The sequence below is a fragment of the Python bivittatus genome, unplaced genomic scaffold, assembly GCF_059951505.1.
Source record: "Python bivittatus isolate LINGU-HERP-01145 unplaced genomic scaffold, Pbiv_v1 ctg000700_np1212, whole genome shotgun sequence".
Classification (NCBI taxonomy): domain Eukaryota; kingdom Metazoa; phylum Chordata; class Lepidosauria; order Squamata; family Pythonidae; genus Python; species Python bivittatus.
In genome coordinates, this window is record NW_028277098.1 from 34,057,248 (window position 1) to 34,073,688 (window position 16,441).

At 38.5% G+C, this 16,441-nt stretch overlaps 1 protein-coding gene across 7 annotated transcripts in view; it reads left to right on the top strand.

Annotated features, from left to right (window-relative positions):
- The first annotated feature begins 414 nt into the window (after positions 1–414).
- SLC44A5 (solute carrier family 44 member 5) overlaps positions 415–16,441 on the top strand; it is a 188,721-nt gene continuing 172,694 nt past the window's right edge. For 6 of the 7 annotated variants that reach the window (XR_015793458.1, XM_088128430.1, XM_088128431.1 and 3 more), the window contains exon 1: positions 416–817. Coding sequence is in view for 6 of the 7 variants with exons in the window: in XM_088128430.1 (XP_087984556.1) it covers positions 781–817 (37 nt within the window). In the remaining variant the exon portion in view is untranslated. Of the gene's footprint in view, positions 818–16,441 lie in introns of all 7 variants that reach the window. The other variant, XM_088128429.1, reaches the window with a different exon arrangement.

Below are 16,441 nucleotides of genomic sequence, written 5' to 3' on the forward strand. Positions count from 1 at the left end.
TCCCGAAGCGGTATATAAACCTCTGAAAGATTTCTAGCGCATAGATTCCCTCCGGCCCCTTGTCTGCGGTGCGAGAAAGAGAGAAAATCCGCACCATGATGCCTGCAGTCGAAACTCCGACTCTTCCTCCCAAATTTCGGGAAACAACGCAAGCAAAACGGGGGAGGGGGGCGGCGGGATCAACATGCGTTTGATTCCCACCCGTCGGCGGCAAGAGAGCCAAGACCCGAAGCTACCGCAGGAGAAGCGAAGTTCTGGTCTCCGCTCCTGCCTGAAGTTAGCGAGGCGCTCCCCGCACGAGGGGAGGAGTTTGTGGCGCCCTCCCGGGGTTGTTGGTGCGCTCCGGCTCGCTGCATATGGATAGAGGGGCGGGCTGAAGCTGGGGGGCAGTCCCACGTGCCCCCTCCTCCTCCGCATGCCTGCGAAGGCCGAGGAAGCTTTTAGCAACTGCGGCTGCCAGCGCCGCCGCCGCCGCCGCCGCCCGCCTCGGTATTTACTTGCAGCAGCTCCTCTGCCTTAAACGTTGCTTTCAAGCGCGGCTTGGAGAGCAGGAGGCACAAGGGGGGAGCGGGGTGTCGCTCTTGGGCGCAAGAGAAGTGCGGCGGGAGGAGGACGAGGAGGAAGACAGCACCTGGGGCTTGGCTGCTGGTGCCGCCGCCGTTCCTCCCGAACCCCTCCGCCCGCCTCACATGCCATTACAGCAACAAAGAGCACGCTGAGCAGCGGGCGGAGAGGTGCCCTGCCTCTACGCTCCGCAAGCCCGGAAGACGGCGGAGAACCATGGCTAGGAAGGGGGACACCTCCGTCTCTCCTTATGGTAAGTCGGGGTGAAGAAGGTGAGGGGATGTTGCCGGCTGCAAATGCACAGCGGCGCGGGCTGAGAGGCGCGCTCTGCGCCGCAGCCCAGTCCGGGCGGCTGGCTCGGTATTTTGGCCTGTTTCAGCACGCGCATCCAGCTGCCGGAGTTTCTTGCCTTCGGGAGAGGAAGCAAGCAATGGAAGCCCCGTTTCGGCCACCCTCTCCCCCTCCCCTACGGGTGCTCTTGTCTCCCCCTCCTCCGCCAAGGGCGGCTTGTTGCTGCGTCCTTGAGGAGGTCGGAAAGTTGGGGCTCAGGCTGCGGGAGGCCGGTGGGGGAAAGAGAGGAGGAGAACTCCTGTGTTTTTCGCCCTTTCTCTCAGCCACGCGGGCTCGACTGAGGAGAAAGAGAAGGAAGCCTTGGGTGCAGGTGCGTCAGCGTCGCTTTGTCTACCTCCCCGGGGAAGGAGGCGATCTGGGAATTGTTCGCCAGTTCTGGCCATGAGGTCTGGTCAGGCACGGGCCAGTGGCTGGTTGAGGAGAAGGGTCCTTGGCCGGAGGCTTGAAATGAGGTGGATGTGAGGCGGGGGGCACTGAGGGGACGTGGGATGCTTCGGCTGAGGACTGAGCAATTTCGGTGAGGGGGGAAGGGGGCGATTTTTATAAGCCCCCCACCCCCTCCGGCCAGCTGAAGAGGATGGAGGCATACTTCACCTCCGGGGCAGCGCTTCTTGTGTGGGTGATCGCAACATAACAAGGAAAATGCTGTTGCTGGGACTGACTGACTGACTGCTCCCTTTGCTCTGACTGGATGGAAACTATTCCTGTTGAATCTAGGAGTTGAGGAAGAAAAATCTGGGGGCAGAGATGGGGTGAAACGAAACACAGGGCTGGGGGAGGGGACCCTGGAATCTTTTGAGCCTGAAAAGCAAGTGATGTATTTGTGGGGTGGGGTATGGGCTGTTACACTGAGAGACATCTAGTGACTCTTGAAGAAAGAGCCAGTGAATCAGGGATATGGGATTTGGGAACAGCCCTTCAGGGACTTGGAACGCCTCAGTGGAGTTCTAGAAGCAGAGGCTATGGAATAGGAGCGATAAACAGTTGTCATTCACAGCCACTCTTTCTGTGTCTACACAAAGGTAAAGACTAGCCTTCTTTGCTGTTAATTTAAGTGCTCATTAAGGGAAGAATACATGTGTAGAAAGCTGGGATGCAGTAACATCAGGGTCTGTGTAGGTATCCTTTATCATTTGCAGTTCAGAGGCAGGTTATAGATGGATTTGTGCTCTGGGTAATTTGCAATGTAACCAGACAGGTTTTGTTTTGAGTATAACACAATGCCTTTAAAATCCCAATTTAGAATCAGTGTAATTTGTTAAAACATTTCTTTCTATTCTCCAGTTCATGCCAATGCCAAAAGTCAATTTTGTCCCAAATATCTTATAAAATATGTTTATGTTTGGCTTTGTAATTTTGATTTAATCAGGAAATAATACATTCTGGTTTACTGCAATAGGAATGACAATATATGACAGTATTAAACCATGCTCAGGATCTGTAGATATCCAAAGTGATAAATGAATTTTAAAGATGATTGTGTGATTGGTCCTCATATCTCTGGCATATCAGAAGTGAAAATGAAGTCACAAAAATATAGTGGTTGTTACTAATTTTCCTTTGGAAAAAAAAGAAGCAACTATTTTACCAGAGTTTTCTCAATGGTTCATATCCTTCTTTGTTCACAATGACAAGGCATATTTCAGCTATTTGATTGCATACCATACAGCATCTTACAAATAATGCCTACAGTATTGCCTACATTTCTGTGGAAGTCTTGAGATCTGATTAAGTACACAATAGTGGGGGGGGGGGAAGCTAAAAGAGATACATTTTATTCTATCACCTTGCTTTCTTCTTATGCTCCATTTTTGCATGTCTGAATATTTATGAGTCGTATATATGGCAGTCTTAACTTTTTGTATAAGAGTTCTAATATGAACATGAATTACATACAAATAAGAGCTGAGTTTTCCATAAGGATATAAGTGTGTCTTATGAATATAAGATTCTGCCTTGTATTGAATTATTTTTTATTTGATTTATATCCTGCCTTTACAACTTATTTCAATTATTTTTTATTTGATTTTACTACCACATTGTACAACTCAAGGCAGTGTGCATAACACTTCTACCTTCTCTTTTCCCCTCAACAACTCTGTAAAGTGGGTTGGGCTGAAAGGCCAAAAGTTACCCAGCTGGCTTTCATGCATATAGGAAGACTAGAACTCACAGTCTTCCATTGTCTAGTCCAGTGCCTTAACCACTACATCAGACTGGCTCCAGTTATATTTAACCTACTGCTACATACTTTGGCAGACAGTGGTTCTTAAGGTTTCTGGTGGGAGATTTCTCATCACTTTCTAACTATTTAACTGGAGATACCAGTGACTGAACTACTGAGTTTTGGTTCTTCCCTATCATTTGAATGAAAACCATGCAATCAGCTGTTTATTATAGGATGAAGTCAGTCTGTGAGAGATTCCTGTATATGGAAGATGTATCTTCATGGCTTGTACACCAAATCATCTTAGGAGCAACCTGAAATAATACAGTTATATTTTGAAGTATATAGGCTCTTCAGGAAACATATTACAGAAATAACCAGTTTGTGCCATGTAGATTCACAAGGAAATCATTCAAATAGAAAGTGTAGCAATTTAATGAAGAGTCTTCCATCACGTAGAGACATTTTGTTTTCCTCTAGTTTCTCCTTTTCCCATTTCTTCCTATGGCCCATATTGCTCCATACCTCTGATGATGTGGGGTATAATTTGCAAAGGTTTATGTTATAATAACAATGTTGGATTTTTAAGACGCTAAGCATTGATGCTTCTGCTGCAACAAATTCATATGACTATTGTAACATAGCTTTCCTTAGCCTCAGGGGCATCCATGGGTGTGTTGTGTAAAAAAGAAGATGGTATCCATGACTGCATGAGAGAAACCCCATTCTTTTTTTACATGCATTATGTGCGTGACACATAAAAAAGGGACAGGGCATTGATCACACAGTTGCAGCTACCATCTTGCTTTTCTGACCCCTTCCATGGACACCCCTATTCCGTCTGATCCTCTGATCTTACCAGATGTTTGGACTAATGTTGGCTGGGAATTTTGGGACTTCTTATCCAACATACCTGAAGAATAACAGATTGGGGAAGGCTGATGTCAAATATGAAATAGGCCAAAATGTCTTTAACCATTTGATACTTAAAATGGTACACCATTCTAGAAGCAATATAGGATGCTAAGAATCATTATGAAGTAACTACTGAAGAAAACAATTGACTAATGCTTATAAATCTTTCCACAGTAATTCAGGCTATAGTGCTAGTTACTTGAGGTTGTCTCCTTGAAATAATGAAGTTCAATTTCAGCTGCAAAGTGGATGACCATTCTTTATGTTGCATATTTTTCTCGAGCTTGTTCATCTGAAAAATAAATCAAACTTTTTTTTTCAGCCTGTCTTTCCTATATGCAAAATTCAGAAGCAGCAATTTGAAATGTTGCTTCACTGGTAGTTTTCTAGACTCTAAGGGGCGGGGAGGTAGAAAACGTTGAGAAAACTTCTCCAAAGTAAAATGAAGAATTAAAACTCAGTCTTACTTTGATTCTTATGGCAAATAGATATCAGCATCTCTAACTGAAAAATAATGACAACCTGCCAGGCACCTCTTGTCATACATTTCAGAAGTAAAGGTACCATTATCCATGATTATTAATAATTTCCCTTTCACTTTCTTAAAAATCAGATTAATGTGTAACCCAGAGGTCTGGCATGTGAGACCTTTTGCCAGGTAACCAAAATAACATAACTTCAGTTCTTTGGAATATATCTGTTAACGACCAAGCAGTTAAGAAACTGCACTCTTTTAAATAAGATGAAAGACTTATTAACCTAAAACATATCAGGAACTTGAATATGGATGTATACTTTATCAGTGCAGCATTCAGCGAGGCCTCTTGGATTTTCACATTATCCTTTGAGTTCTCTGAGTTGAATCTTGGCTAGCAATTTGAATACAAATTCAATGGTATTTTTATTACAGCAGGATAAAGACCAGTGTAGGGACAGATTTATGGAGAAAATCATCTATATGGTCACTAAGAGTTGACACTAACTTGATGGCACATAATCAGTCAATCAATTCTTAAGGAAGGAAATTTAAACTAACTAATGATACCTAACTCACTTGACCTAATCATGAAGGCTGTAATGCTTCCATTCAAAGGTAAAACACTGTGTCACCGCATTTGGGCACAGCTGTAGTACCTGTTTGAAACTGCTTCAAGTGGCCACCTGCTGTACTCTGAAGCACCTTTTTGCTTTCTAATCCAAAATGTTGCAAAGCTAATTTTTTCAGTATTTATTAACACAAATCTGAATAATAAGATAAATTGAAATATGTAGATTTTATATGAATATGTCATCTTATTTTCGTTGTTTCTGGACACAGAGCAGAAAGGATTAGGAGAACCTAGACTCATCCCAGTCTCTAATAGTAATGTCTTGGCAGAAGCTTGACTGCACTGCAAATCTAGCTGTATTATACCCATTATCTAGCATTGTCTATTTTTTTTCCAATGCAGCTGTCAGTGTAGAGGGGACTTGATTTTTAGAGGATCTTTCCACAAGACGATAGTAGCATTTTTAAAAAGGTGATCTAAAAAGTACAGGTAGAGCAGAAACAAAATTTATTTTTCAGAATGAGCATTCTGCATTATTTGATAATTACAATCCATTTATTGATTTCTTTCATTTGTTTATAGCTGTTGAAATGGGCTTTGTTACAAAACAGGCCACAGAGCCTGTTTGTAAAACATTCATGGCTAAAACGTTCATGGTTTTTTGTTGGCTGCAACTAATGACTTTCCTTCTCAAGTTATTACTGTGACTGTTGGCTGACTCTTTGGATAGCATTAATTTGATGCTCGTCTGGTTATTTAGAATGCAAAACAGTCAGTTGATATCTGAGAAGATATGCAAAAAAGGCTTTTGTAAACTTGTAAGGATTTCCTTTACATTCTCATCTGTGATGGATAACCTATTTTAGACACATATGCTTCAGATGTAATACTTGTCAGGAATGAGCATTGTATATTGCAATGCCTTAATGTCCTTTAAGTGTGCAATGTACTAGAAAATTTTCACTTGAGATGCTTACAGTAAAAAGAAAATATGTGTTTGTCAGAGCAAAGTTTTTAAACAATTACCATTCCAACTGCTGGGATAGGAGTATTTTACTGGTGTAATTATATGCCTTGTTTTGCATATAGGTATAGATGAACTGTACAATCACATGGAAATTTCTCACATTATTTTTCCTGTACACATTATTATTGTACTTTTGGAAGTTAACAACGTATTTTGGAGGTTCCAAGAATTAAAACCATTAATGCTCGTTTTCAGAAGTTAAAAAAAAAAACTATTCCATTGTAGGGAGATATTTGTATACTTCAAAAATTTACACAGGGAGATGTGAGTGGTGAACAATACAAATAATTAGATACCTGTCTATAAGCACCTACATTTATTTATTTCAACTGTTATAATAAGGCTATGCTGGTTCAAATGTACCTTAAATCAATTTAGCATCTGGTTTTTGAAATAAGCTTGTCATGACAAAAAATGTATTATCAAATTGACTTACTGCCAGCTGTGCAACAAGAGAAATACTTGGCAGAAATTATCTACTTAATTACATACTGTACATATGTCTGATAATTTATAATCAGTTATTAGTTTATGTAGGATTGAAATGTTCATAAGTACTTATTCACATTTAGCTCACTTTAATTCCTTAACCAAAAGAAATGTAGATTATAGTGATTTTTTACAGCTGGGCATATTTTTACAAAATAGTGCCATCCAGCGCTATTTTTATATTCTTATGCCACCAAGGAGTTGTACCATAGAAGGCTGTTTATTTTAATTGGTAGTATAACTGGTGCCATGGACATCTGTACAGTATATTTAGTTAAATTTAAAACATATCATAAAGTGCTTTTACAGTAGAATTTATTTTAAGGGGAAGATTTTTTTTTTTTAGAATAGCAATTCAGTTTTTGTTAAGTCTATTGTGAACAATTTTTAGATCAATAGGGGGACTGTTGGAACTGAAAATGGAGTTCTGTGTACAAATCCCAGCTGAGAATTATTGCAACCCAGTCATGCTTTTAGCTTCAGTTCTCTATTATAAAATGAGAATGAAGATGGATTATTATATTTAGGTTTTAGGAATACAAAAGACCTTGTGTGTTTCTCTTTTCTCTTCATCAGTAGTTTGACCATACATCTAATTTTTATTTCTGATATTATTAACAGGCACTTGAGGGGATCAGTTGCCCACTGACTCTTTTTAATCAGCTAGGATGTGAAACATCCCTGAAGTTTAACTTTAGAGAACTTGAAAAAACAATCTGATGTAAAAAAGGAAGGAAGGAGTGAAAGTGAGGACTGTCACTTCAGAAGTCCTGTTGGCTCATGCAGCAAGAGTGGTGGTATCACTATCAGACTTTATTTTTTAGTCAACCCATCAGATCTAATCAGGGATAAAATTATCTATACAAATTCCAGATCTTTAGAGAATGGATTTGCTATTCTGAATCCCTAGAACAACTTGTTTTGAGACCTATATCTAGTGTGGGCACTGCCAGGATTATTTATTTAATTTATATACCACTGTTTTCAATGAATTGACTCATGGGGGTATACAGCAAAAACATAAAATAGCCACAGTAAGGTACACAAAAAACCTGTGATAATAGGACTCAGATCAACATAGCATTAAAAGGTAGGATTGAAATTATTAGGAGTAGAGTTGTCATTCTGAACAGGCTAGATACTTGGACTAGAAGGTACGCAGTCAAAGGTTCAAGGACACAGTTGTGATGAAATACTTTTATTGCAGATACTTGAAAAACCATACTTTAGAAAACTAACTACTGACACCTCTAGGATTTAAGCCCTATTTATAGCAGTCCCCAGACCTAGGTCTGTTTTTAGTATATTTACATTTTAATGGCTTGAGCACTGCTCAGATCTCAATGGGAGAAGAGATCTGGCATCTGGGCATTATTATTTTAACGGACCAGTCTGGTCTCAGGTTTTCTGATCTTCCCAGTTTTTTGCCCTCTGTTCATTCATAGAGCTGTTAATGGCTGTAATTAGAACTTCAGGGAAAAAGTGCTCTTACCAGATTTTAGTATCTGTACCGTAATTTTAAGTTGGTGGGGGGGGGGGAGACAAACAATTCTGCTTTATGTTAGATGGTTCCAAGTAGAGGACTTATGGTACTATCAAACAAGAGTGCTTGTAAAACTGTAAAAATTGTAAAAATATTTTGGACTTTTGGACAGATTTTGAGAACCTGTTATGTACAGTATAATGGGTGACTATTCATAAAGCTGCCTTTTTTCTGGGCAGATGGGTACACTTCCATGCATAGTACTGGGTTCTAGCCACCTATTAGTTATATATTTATAATAAGAAAATGTGTTAATCGTGGAATATACGTATAAGCATTCAGAACAAACTACGGTGATGAAAAAATGATAAAAAGTCCATTGCAACATAATGTCACAAATCCTGGCCTTTGTACTTTTGTTGTGATGTCATGTCAAGTACGTAAGTCATATGGGTTGTACTGCATCACTGTGACACATAATTCTGCCTTTGCCTTCTCCTAAGGAGGTTATGAATATACGTATCATTTTACAAATTATTCAGTTTGTGAGGTTTTTGCATTTCTTCACATCAGTGAGGAATTATTAGATTTTAGTAGCTTAGTAAAAAAACTTGTTCTTTTTTGGAATACCAATTTAACAGCTATACAGAAAGAACCATATTTGTAGGGCTAGAAGTCTGCAAGAGGTGATCTAATGAGATGCAGTGACATTTTGGAAATATTATAATCTATTGTAAATTTGTATTTTAGACATGTTTAAAGCATGGAATATGTAAATGTCTGATATAAACTTCCAAAAGCCATTATGCAGACAATGGCTAACTTAATAGATTCTCTTATAAGTATGCAGTTAGGGATACTGAAAGGCATATATCCTTTCAGGAATATTTCATATTTTGTAATTTAAAAAAGTAAAGCAATTTGTATAGGTTAGTAAAATATTAATTAGTGTTACATACTATTTAAAGTAACTAAGTTTTTATAGCATTTTAGTAATGTATTATTTAAGTTATGGAATATTTGTTATGAACCCAATTGTACAAAGAATTAAAAAGTAAGCAAGGATTTTATTATAGCAAATTGTGTTAATTTTATGAGGATTATTCACCTGAGCAGGATTGCAGTAGGGAGGGAGGGAAGCAGGGAGGGAGGCAGGGAGGGAAGAAAGGACGGACTAAAGTCAGCACTGAGATATATGAAGTTTTATTCCCATTCTAGTTAAAAATGTGCAGAAATCATAGCAAAATGGATCAAAATACATAATATTTATATTTGGTCCCATGTGAGTGTTAGTTTAGCTTCTTTCTGGCTAAACCTGAACCCCAGAAGGAGCCTGGTCCATTTCATAACAGTCCAAGAGAATCTGTTCCAACTTGTTCCCAGTTCAAAAATCAAGAGAAATAGAGTCTCGCTTTAAATAAATAATCAACCTCCATTAGCTATGTGCACTCCTTCCTTCCTTCCTTCCTTCCTTCCTTCCTTCCTTCCTTCCTTCCTTCCTTCCTTCCTTCCTTCCTTCCTTCCTTCTCTCTCTCTTTTACACACACACACACACACACACACACGGACAAAAAAAGAAGATGATGATGAAGAGAGGTACATACAGTTAGATTATTTACAATTATATTTCACAACGAAAGAATAGAAGTGAATTATTGAGTGATTAATGAGAGGGACCAATGACCAAGGAAAGACTATGAAAACTAATAAAATGAAGAATTATTCTAGTAAAAGATTGAAGTAAAATCTTTTTAGTGTGGGGAAAAAGGAGGAAAGAAAAATAGACCAAAGGAAAGGAATGGAAAGTTAGATTAACGAATTAATGAATGAGGATCAAGGGGGAATTGATAAATTAAGAATGGAGATGATGATGATGATGATGATGATGATGATGATGATGATGATGATGAAGAAGAAGAAGAAGAAAAATCAGTTGATCACAATTCACTGGTGGGGGAGAACTTCATTCCCCATTTGTGGCTACAGCCTGGCTAGCAGGCATAATTGTAAACAGAAACAAATACAGATCTCTCTCTACCTCTAAAAGTTTGAATTGGAGCAATAGGTGATTCTCTGATTATCAGGGTTACTCCAAGTTGAAGATCTAATCTATCACTGAATCCACTGCATCCCCACCAAAGCATTTAACGTTAGTAAGTTTTGAAAAATTTAAATTCCATTCTTCTATTTTCCAGGATAGTTGCCATGGCAACTACCTGTCTTTTGCTGGACAGAGAAGTACTTGACTACTCTGGGACAGTGCTTGGGGAGGATTTAGAACCGGGTGGAATAGGTAATGGGCATCTCTCCTACCTTGAGTGAATAAAAAAAATTATGGCAAGTTGTTTTATTCTACAGGTTTGAACTTTGTCTCAAGTTGGAGTGCAGTACTATTATATATTAATATTGTATACTTTTCTTACAAGCAAGTTTTCATTTTTAAAATGTGGGCATATATGCAGTGCCAGAAATGCTGTTGAACACATATTTGGGGTAAGAATTACTTGAAATTAAATTTCAATTGAAATGACAAAAGTAGGCTAATTCTAAACTTTGACTAATATTGCTCTTTTTCTGGGCATTTTTTTTTCTATTTAAAAGTATGATGAAGTAACCCTATAGATGGAATGTTTCTGATGACTATGAATGAAATTCAGTCTTCTGTAAATGGAAGGGCTTCATTCAGGGAAGGCTTCTCATAAATATTTCTGCTGTTATAAGGCATTTTGTCTACTTTATGTGAAATCCTGCATGTCACCCTTCCAAATTTGTATGGTAGCTTGGAGGATGGTATGATGCAACATGAGACATGATCCTTGGGCTGAGCGAAATGGGGAGCTGAAAGTGAAGATAGCTTTCTGCTGAGTAAATCAGCAGCAGCAGAAAAGGGAATGCTCCCAATTGATGGGGGAAAACTTGTATCCAGCTCTATATCTCATGCCAGAAATAACTGCACCTGCATTCCAGAAAAGCAGGTACAGGTAGCCCTCAGTTTAAGAGTGAGTCCATTCCCAAGGTCTGTCCTTAAGTCCAATTTGTACGTAAGATGGAATAGTATTATTGTACAATGCTGTATAAGTAGTATTGTGTAATTAACTCGAACCATTGTGTATTTAAGTCAAATCATGTATTTAACTCGAATTTTGCTACAATAGGCTACATTCTTAACCATGGGTCATCTGTAACTCAGGCGTTCTTAACCTGGGGACTCCCTGCATTACCACTGTTGGCCATATATACAACAAATTGCATTCATCTAAATTGAACACCATAGTCTTCTCCACCTCACCAAAAATCTCCTATCTCTATCTCAAATAGTTAATGTCCTTGTCATAATTAACACAGATTAATATTAGTACTGGATTAGGTGTGAGTGCCACTGATATCCTGCTTTAATTTAACTGCAATCAAAATTGCAATTATAGGCTGCAATATTTTATACTCTTACCATTTCCCAGGAATAAGGGCACACTTAGTGGGACTTACCGCATGAGAAGGATGGGGCCGCATGTGTAACATTATTAACATTATTTGTTGTAAACTGCCTAGAGTCGTTTCACGAGATGGGCGGTGACAAATTTGATGAATAAATACATAAACAAACAAACAAACATCTTGGGCTAGATCCAGTATTATGGAATGAATTTCTATTCATGTAACAAAACTTCTCCTTCCCCCTCTGTTTTCCTGAGTGCCTCCAAATCTGCTCAAGGGTAATAAGGGGGAGGACAAGTACACAGTGATGCCTACATGTTGGTACTATAGATCTGGACGAAACATTCCTTTTATAGTCAACTTGATACTAAAAGGTCTTGTAATAAGCTTACAATTACTGTTAGCCGGTTCACATTAACTTCCATTCAAAAGAGACAGAAGAAAATGAAGAGTTCTATATGGATAATTTTTAAATGTTTAAAAAATCCAATAAAGGCTTTACAACATAATTGTTAAGACATTTTTTTTGTTGAATTAACTAGTCACCCTTGAATCATAATTATGGTTTTTGCTAGTCAAATTTGTACTAGAAAATATATGAATAGACATTATTGCTGACTTATCCAATGATCTCTGGAATCTGAATGGCATGGAATTAGAATGGGGTATACTATGGGGACTTTGGCTTTTGGGTCCTGTTTTGTTCTTCAACATATTTCTCATGGGTTTCACAGGAAAGCAGAGGGAAAGTGACATCACATATACCATGATGTCATTTCACAATTTGCATTGTGCTGTCAAGATGAAACTAAGGCCAATTGCAATATATGCATAATTTGTGCAATGATGTCATTATGACCTCTACGAAACATATGCTACTTCTATTAAAAATTACCTCATCTTTTCAAATTGTCCATTTGTCCTCTACCTGGCATCAGATTGCTGAACTGCAAGTAAGCTTTCATCCTGGCATTTAATTTTCATTGCCAACTTCTTGGCAGCAGTATCTCTAAAATGTTTTTGAATATGGATCTGATCACTACCTATATGGTGGACCACTCAAAGACTCAGAAAACTGTAAAGCAGCCTTTCTGAACCTTGTTGATGTATTATACTCAGCTCCATAATAACACTTAATGAGGTCAAAGAAGTTGGTCTTAAGACATAGAGAAGACACAAGGTTGTCTTAGAATGTAAGTTGTTGTAATGGGAAGAAGGAACAAGCTTGAGGAACAGCAGGAAGAGCCACAACCGAAACAACAGTCAGATAAAAGAAATCTGAGTGTGGGCCAAACTGTAACCTGAATAATTGTCTCAGACAAGATCCTCCCTAGTTCTCATGAAGATAAAGGGAAGGAGGGGGAAAGCACATTCAGACTTGCAAGACCGATGTCAGAGTTTCAAGGTAGAGCAGACTAGGAAACCAAAGTCATGCATGCTAATACTACTTTTATTATAATGTTACAGTAATAGAACCTTGCACCAGCTTAACATTTTTAAGCTCTGCTGTTTTCAGAGGGGAAAATGTAAGCATATATATTGTATTATTGTCTCCTTAAATAAGTAAGGCTGAACAACACCTAACTTTGAATTTACCCATGTTATGTATTTTATTCTTCTATTTCTTTTTGTGCCATTTCAGGAGAAGTTATATGTTATATAGCTTAATCCTATGCGTAACTCTCAGGTGTGCATCCAGTAGGGGTTACTGCATATTAAGTAGGCAAGGATTGTGCTGTACTATACTAAATCAATATAATATACAATCAGTAAACTTGCCTATCTGGGATTATTTGTTTATTTGTTTGTTTCTTTTGTATTTTATATTTTGGAAAAGAAATAAAAACTAAAGTTGGTAATATATAATAGTGATATTATACACACACACGAACAATGTATCAGTGGTATGAATGCTAAATGTGCCTCATGTACTTTAATGCTATCAGTCTTGAGCTAGTACATCTGTAGTTATCAGTCTCACACATGTGCAGCCAAAGCACAAGAAGCTTATCTGGATTTGTATGAATTTTAAGTTTTGTGCCAAAGCTGTGCTCTTCCAGTATAAAATTATCTATAGTTTCAGAATGTGAAAGTTCATTACTTTGTGGGAGGAAGCAGAAAAAATGTTTTAGTCTGTCAGGCTGATACTTACTTCTTATCATCATCATTACAGATGCAACATTTTTTTTTCATAGAAATATTGCTTTTTTTGTTTTACATGTATAATATCCCTGTCTGAAGACACTTTGTCTAGAAACAATTGATAGATCTTTTGCTATAACATATTTTGCTTTCTTGTAATTCTGTTCCTAATTCTGTTTCCCTTCCAAACAGGGATTTCCTGTGGTTTATAGGAATACCATTTGGTTCACCAGAAAACCTCTTCAAACTGGTGACTAACTAACTATGAGGGCCCTTATTTGACTTATGGAACCCAAGGCATTCTTGAATGTTGTAAGAGAAATTCCCAGAAACCAGAGCAAGTTATCCTGCTGATGCCCTTGTAAATCTATAATAGAGGCTATTGATGCAGTTACTGGTGAGTACCTTGTCTGGCACTGCAGAGCACCAGAATTCTCCCTAGTTTTCTGGGCATCTGCAGACAATGAAAGAGGGCATAAAATACCTAGAGTGATGTAAGACTTTTAGGCCAACAAGACATAAATTAATGCATACAGTCATGATTACTGCATTGCACTGAGGGTCTCTATTGCATTCTTAAACAGCCACCAAGCAAAGAACTGTGTCAATTATTGCCCAGTCACAAATTTCCTTTTTTTCAAGGTGGTTCTTGTGTTAGTGCAATTGTTCTTGGAAGACACTTTGTGGGTTCTAGCTTAGTTTTCAGAAGGAATGCATGAAATACAGAGGGAATGTGACTCCGTTGATTCTGCTTTAGATACCTTTAAACACAGTATTCCCCAGCCTGTCTGTGAGTTGGAGTCAGTACTTTGTGTTATAGTAATGCAGCTCCTAGTTTTAGCACCATATCAAAAAGTAGGTTGGTGGGTTTGTTCGTCTGGTGCCTTCAAGTCCGTATTGACTCCTGGTGACTGCATGGACTAGTTCCTGCAGTTTGCTTGGCAAGATTTTGGGAAATGGTTTGCTATTGCCGCCTTCTTAGGGCTGAGAGTGAGTGACTGGCCCAGGGCCACTCAGCTGACTTAGATAACCTTATTTATGGTCTGCCAACATTGTTCTGGCATGCCAAAGAGCAACTATCTAATCCTCAGGGCTATTTAACATCTATAAAATGATGCTTGTTTTCAGGAGTTTTGGGGCTGCATGTAGAAAGTAAAGAAGATGACCTTGATGGAGATAAGCCAGATAAGGTCCCAGAGTGATGAGGTGAAAAGCCTGACTCAAGTCTAAAACAATCTGAGGGGAGAAGGAAATGACTCAGATATCTCCTTAGTTTCACAGGATTGTAGGAGGGAGGTGGAAGTAAAGCACAATCAGACTTGAAAGATTCTGTTACAATAGTCCACCTTTAAGTAATTTTAGACTTCCCTGGAGTCTGTTTCTTGGTCTGCTGTACATCGTGGGGATGACACTGGGTGACATCAATATGCTGATGACACTCAGCTCTTTTCTCCATAACTTTTGAACTAAAAGAGGATGCATATGTCCTGAATCAGTATCTATTTGAAGTGATGGGATGAATGATGGTTAAGAAATGAGATTTAATCTTGATAATATGGAGATCTTGTGAATGGGTGACTCCCAGGTACAGGAATTTGCCCGTTCTCAATATGGTCACAGTTTGGCAGAATGAAGAGGTTCATACTTGGTGGCTACTCTTAGATCCTTCACTGTCAGAAGCTCAAGTAACCACCATGGCTTCAAATGGCTACTACCAGTTACAGTTGGGATACCATCTGTGGCCTTTCCTAGACTGGGACTATCTACTATTGTTTATGCATTAGTGGTCTCATGCTTAGATTACTATCATGCATCTTGCAGGGCTACCATTGCACTTGTCTGGAAGTTGCAGGTGGTACAGAATATAGAACTACCATTGTTCTTAGTTCAGAAGCAGCAGATGGTACAGGTTGCTAATTGGAACACCTAGCTCAGTGCACATAGCATCTTTTGAAACAAATGTACTAACTACTATTTAGGCACTAAGCCACATCCTAGGGTTTTAGTTATTATTACAGCCCTCAGTCACTTAGGACAAAGATAACTGATGTATACCTTTGCTTTTATATACAGCCCTATTCAGTTACTGAGTTCATTACGGAGGGTTTTGTTATGTTAGCTGAGAACTACAGGGCGCCATCATGCAGTTTCTTGTGGGCAGGTTTTCTCTGCTGGTGCCTACCCTCTGGAATGCTCTCGGATTGAGACTTGGTGGATATTTTTTTCCTTCTGGCTTTTTTCCCCCTTCCAACTTTGACTCTATTATTATTTAATTTTTAAATTGTTTTTATTGTGTGCTTTATATTTTATAAACTGAAATACATCTGTATAGGAAATAGCATAAATAAATGAATCAGTGTCAACCACATATATAAATGACTTTTTTCATCTAGAGTAATAATTCTGTATTAGCTTAGAGGCCTTAATTTAGATACTCATGTACATCGCCTTTTTTTTTTTTAAAAAAGAATAAATTATGTTGCTTCTCTTTAGTTGTACTCTAAAGTAATTTAGTACTGTTTCAGAATTTTGAATAGGGTGAGTTTTAAAATAAAGTATTAAAGATTGGTCTGTAGGGAAGATATAGTTCCTCTGCCTGAACAATAAAAAGAAAACCATTTTTCATTCATATTTTCATCTACATCTATAATAGTTAGCTTCTTGCACCTATAGCCTATAAAGCTAGTCCTCATTTAACGATGGCAATTGGGACCAGAATTTCCATTGCTAAGATGCAGTTGTAAAGTAGGATGTCATGTGACTGTGCCACTGAATGATAGTAGTTCTGGCACTTCTGGTTACTGTCGTTAAGTGAATTC